Below are 5,483 nucleotides of genomic sequence, written 5' to 3' on the forward strand. Positions count from 1 at the left end.
TTCCTTTTCTCAAGAGCAACACAAGATTCAACCAAACAATATCACAATCCAAAAAAAATCAAGGTCTCAAAGGTATCGAAAGCAAAACCCTTATTCGAGTAAAATCAAGCAAAAACAAACAAGATCCAAAGCATCAAAACCCAAGTATAGATCTATTGAGAAAAAGGAAGAGGATGAGAAGGGAGAGTACTTTGGGGTGCCTGGCCAGGGATTGCTGACAAGCAGGATGGATGACGAAGAAAGTCAAACGAAAAGGGTTTGATGTAAGGGTGAGAAGAACAGCGGTGGGGGCGGCGAGGCTGGGAGTTCTGCGATGCATCAGGGCACGAGAGCGGCGAGGTTGGAAGTTTGGCGACACGTCAAGGCGAGAGCAGAGAAGATCTCTCTGTCTCTCTCTTCTCTCGCTCGCGGAGGAGAACAAAATAGTTTTTACCTGGATCTTTCTCTAGGGTTTCAAGATGGTGGCAGCGAGGATGTGGTATGTTGTATGCGGGGAGACGAGGGAGTGGGGACTGGGGACCTGGGAGTGGGGAATGAATTTAGGGTTTTAGATGATTTTTTATAATTTCAACCGTTAGATCAAATGATCCAACGGTTAAGAAAAAAATAATTAAAAAAATTGTTGTAATTTAAATTAATTTTTATTTTAATTTTAAAAATTAAAAATAAATTTAAAAACACGATCAATAATAATAATAATAATTATATATATATATATATTATATTCGAACTTCGAACCAAACTCGATCAAGCTGACTTTAGCTTGGGTTCAACTCGTTTATTGTTTGAGCTCAAATTTAAGTTTAAGTTCAGTTTGTTATTAAAATGATTGAATCGAACTCGAACCAATATCAAACCTAAGTTTTAGAGTTGAATTGTTAAGTTATATTAAAAGTAAGAGCTAGAAGAGAAGTTTTTACTCGAAAGAAATGTGAGTGAAATGTAAGTGAAAGAATGAAAGCTATTTAAAGCCTTACCAATCCAGCAGCAAGGTTGTTTTTCAGTTATTACCTTAGATGGGCAGCACAACATAAAGATAGTGAGCTGGAGATTTGGTTATTTCTGTTAGACATGTCAACAATCAGTTAGCCATGTCAGCATTTAGTTAAATGTCTGAAAACATGCATTTCTCTAAGCTCTTTACAATTGATATCTTTGTAACTTTGATTTCATTTTACAATTGAATGAGAACATCTCTGAGGCTTCTCTTCTTCTCGTTCTTTCCGTTGTTTTCATTCTTCTTATGGTGTGATGAGTCCTTGTTGAAAATGAAACAAGAAAACACTTCATCTGCAGCGCCTAGAATACGAAAAAAGTGATGAATGAAGGTTAGTTGTTTTTTATCATCTTGGCTCCTTTTCAAACAACCTAAAACAATGGGCGCACATGTGGCATAACTAATTACACAAATTATCCCAATGCATAATGTTTCACCCTGCACTATCAAACAATAGATTCAATAACAATAACAAAAAGCCCTCAATTATAATTAATAGGGAAAAGTACAAAAAAAAACTCTTGTAGATTTAAAATTTGTAAAATGGGGAATAAGATTTTTCTTTTTTCGATTCTATGACCTATGGTTTTCTAGATTTATAAAAGAAGAAAAATTGTTACCAAACTAAAAACAGTGTTAATTCATACAAGTAGAATTGTTATTTTATTTAAAAACTAATTTATATGGTTAAATTTATTAATCTCTTCTAAAATAATGCTAAATAAAAAGAAACTTAAATTTCAAAAATGAAATAAAATTATGTTAAAAAAATAGTTTTCATACTACATTGGGGTTTTTACATGAATAAACGTTTTTGCCCCGGCTAATAATGAAAAAATTAACCCTGTTGATTATAAGAAATATTAATATATATATATATTAAAAATAAAAACTAAAATACAAGCATCCGTACCTTCAAAATGCCAGCCACAGCCAGGGTTGATGATGGGTGTGACCCAACACGAGCTCAATCAATCACGGAATATCCCACTCCACTCCACTCCTCTCCTCCGTCACGTCCCCACGTCACTTCACGTTACCGTCACCGTCACCGTCAATATTACCGTCACCGTCACTGTCACACTAACCCACTCACTCCCTCCCCCACACCACACTTATCAATGCCAAAGCAAATCCCAAACGGAAACCCAACTCCACCGTCCACACTAACCCCAAATTTTACTCTTCCCCTAAAAGAAAACCATCATTTTTATTTTCCATCTTTTTCAAAAAAACAAGGGCATTCTTGTATTTTCACCTTCACAAAAACCAAAGCCCAAAAAAAATTCAAAAATACAAAAAAAGGTGAGCGATTGGTAGAAGAAAGCAATCAACTCAGGCTTGTGTTTGAGCATATTGCAAACATAGAGAGAAAAACAAAGAAACAAAAGAGAAAAAAAAAAAACAGAGAAAGAGATCGAAGAAAGAAACCCTACCTCATCACCGCCCTTCTCGATCTCCGATCTCCGCCCTCGGATCCCGATCGCACGGCTACGATGCGCAAGGCGAGGGCCGTAGCGGCGGCGGCGGCGGCAGCAGCAGCAGCAACGGCGGCGGCGGAGGTGAGATCGGAGCTGAAGGAGACGAGGTACAGAGGCGTGAGGAAGCGACCATGGGGCCGTTTCGCGGCGGAGATCCGAGACCCATGGAAGAAGACAAGGGTTTGGCTCGGCACCTTCGACTCCGCCGAGGACGCTGCCCGTGCCTACGACGCCGCCGCCCGCGCTCTCCGCGGCCCTAAAGCTCGCACCAACTTCCCTTCTCCTCCTTCCCCCGTCGCCGCCCCTCCTCCTCCTCCCTTCCCTCACCCCCAGTTCACCTCTCCCCCTCCACCGCCTCGCCCAACCTCCAGCTCCCTCAGCAGCACCGTTGAGTCCTTCAGCGGTCCTCGTCGCTCCACCCCTCTTCTCCGGCCACCGTCCTCTCTTCACCCTCGCGCTCCCCCTACTGATGCCGCCGCTGATGACTGTCACAGCGACTGCGGCTCCTCCTCCTCCGTCATCGACGATGGTGACGCCGCTGCCTCGTCTTCTCTCCGCCAACCTCTTCCGTTCCGCTTCGATCTCAACCTTCTCCCTCCGCCGGACGACGATCTCCAGGCCACCGTTCTCCGCCTCTGAGCTCGATCCAGATCTGGTTTTCCTTCTCGATCTTGGGTATTTTTCATGATCGATATTATGATCTTGGATGGTATAAGAAAAAAAAACGGGTTGGTTTGTGGTAAAAGATCCGATTTAGAGGATCTTAACGGGTCGGATCTGGTTGATGTTTTTCTATCTTTCTTGTAAAAAAAAATTGATGAACATCTATCTTTCTCTAATTCAACGAATGATGAAAAACAAAACCCAAAAAAAAAAAAACTAATTTACTCCATCTATTTTGTTTTAAATAATTAATTAATAAAAAAAGGAAGAAAATGAGATAAATTTTCTCCTTGTTTAGAATGAGTTTCTTATTATTATTTTATTTTATTTTTTCTTAAAGTTGCTTGTTGTTTAAAATTGTTTGCCTTGGAAATGTGGTTAGGTTTTGTGGACCAATTTAGCTCAAGGTCTTTAACTTTTTGAGGCAATGTATTCAATCTTTTGGATGGGAACAAGCAACCACCATTTTTCTCCTTAAAAAAATTTATTAGAGATAAATAAATAATAGTAGGTTAGGTTAGTGTTTGTATTGTATAATTGTTTTTAATATATGTATATATTATATGGTTTGTGACTAATGGAGTTTTTAGGAGCCACTAATTTTAAATTAATCCAAGTGTTAGTAATTATTATTACTAATATATGAATATTAGAAATATAGGTATTATATTATTATTATTCCAAGGTAGGACCAAATTCTTGGCCACATATAAAATGGTGTGTGGTTTATGATTTATTGGTTGTGGGTTTAATTAATTAATATTTATCTAAAGAAATTAGAAAAATAAAGAAATAAATTTGGCGTTGTGTTTGAGGTTGTGTATGATTTGGGGTGTCTCATTGAAGCTTTCCAAGTGGAAGCTAATCTCAATAATTTATTTGCTCATTATATGAGCAAATAAAGGGGAAAATTATTATTAATAATATTTAGCTTTAATTATTATTATCTAAATGACTATATGTTGTATATAACAATTATATTTTTGCATAGTAACATAGTTTTATTAAAAAAAAACTCAAATAATAAAAATTAAAAAAAATGTGAGTCCAATTTTGGTTTTGGTCCTTAAATAAGATTTTAGTAGGTTTAAAAAAGAAAAAAAAGATTTGATCTTTGGACTAAATCTAAATTTTCTTGGTTGGAACTCTAATAATAATAATAATAATAATAATAATAATAATAATAATAATTTGCAGATGAAATAAAAATCAGGGTGAGTTTGGAATTTAGAGAAGAAAATAATTAATTTAATATTTAAAAGAATATAATTATAATATTTTATATGACCTAACAGTGATTCTGACTTTAAATCGGTCATTTAATTAAATACTATATACATAATACATATATATTTATATGATCAATAAAAATTATATCCCTACCACAATGGGGAACATCAATTTTAAATAATTTCTAATTAAAAATAAAACTCACACTTAAAGAAATAAGTTCTTCGAAAAAAATACCTTCTAATATTATAATTCCTGTAATTTTGAGTAATTCTTTTTATTTATCATGAAATTTTTAAATAGATTATATAAAATTAAAAAAAATAAATAAATTTACAATTTTAATAAAATACATCTTTAATCTTATATATATAACGATTTTAAGATAGACGCCTATGCTTGTGTGTGTATCTATATTGAAATAATTGTATATGTTTTAACTCAAAAAAATTATTATAATGTCCTATAAAATATTTCCGTCAATGCAATTTTAATTAATTTTGTTAAAAAACTATGAAAATGTTAAATTCTCAAATTATTTTTATTTATTTATTTATGATTTCTAGGAGTACATATAAAATGTATAGTTATTTGGTAGGTATTCGTTGTTGCCTGAATACAACAGTGAATTTGTAGGGGACCTCAAATTGGTAGAATTTCGAACTTCGACTTGGAGATCGAACAAAAGGAGTTGGAGTCTCTTCCTTCTTCAGATGCCAAGACCTGTAGCAGTGTGGGAAGTGTTCCCCACAAACACTCCGATGGCTAAGTCAGTAGAGAAAAACACTTGTCTTCCTTTGCTCCCCTCTTCTTCTCCCCCCCTCCTGATGTTGGAAACTTCATTAGCAGATAGCTTGAAGAGAGCACAGCTCTCATGTCATTAAGCAAAGGTCTTCCTAAGATGGCATTGTAAGCTGGTGACACGGACTTAATTACCATAAAATTTGCCATTCTTGTAATGTGACGTGGTTCCTCTCCTAGCGTGATCGGCAACTGGATTGATCCCATGATAGGAACTGATTCTCCTGAGAAACTAAACAGTGGGGATGACACCTTCTTCAATCTATCACACGATAAATTCATCTTCTCAAAGCAGTTCCAATAGATAAGGT

The 5,483-nt window shown here is 35.6% G+C and overlaps 1 protein-coding gene across 1 annotated transcript; it reads left to right on the forward strand.

Annotated features, from left to right (window-relative positions):
* Window positions 1-2,319: 2,319 nt before the first annotated feature.
* LOC120268301 (ethylene-responsive transcription factor 3-like) lies at window positions 2,320-3,155 on the forward strand. The gene has a single exon (XM_039275748.1). It carries the CDS (start codon window positions 2,494-2,496, stop codon window positions 3,115-3,117), a length of 624 nt encoding a protein of 207 aa, XP_039131682.1. The 5' UTR covers window positions 2,320-2,493; the 3' UTR covers window positions 3,118-3,155.
* Window positions 3,156-5,483: the final 2,328 nt, after the last annotated feature.

This window comes from Dioscorea cayenensis, chromosome 9 (genome assembly GCF_009730915.1).
Source record: "Dioscorea cayenensis subsp. rotundata cultivar TDr96_F1 chromosome 9, TDr96_F1_v2_PseudoChromosome.rev07_lg8_w22 25.fasta, whole genome shotgun sequence".
Classification (NCBI taxonomy): Eukaryota; Viridiplantae; Streptophyta; class Magnoliopsida; order Dioscoreales; family Dioscoreaceae; genus Dioscorea; species Dioscorea cayenensis.

What these genes read in the sequence shown, in the direction of transcription:
- LOC120268301 (XM_039275748.1), top strand. Translation starts at nt 2,494, where the DNA reads ATGCGCAAGGCGAGGGCCGTAGCGGCGGCGGCGGCGGCAGCAGCAGCA.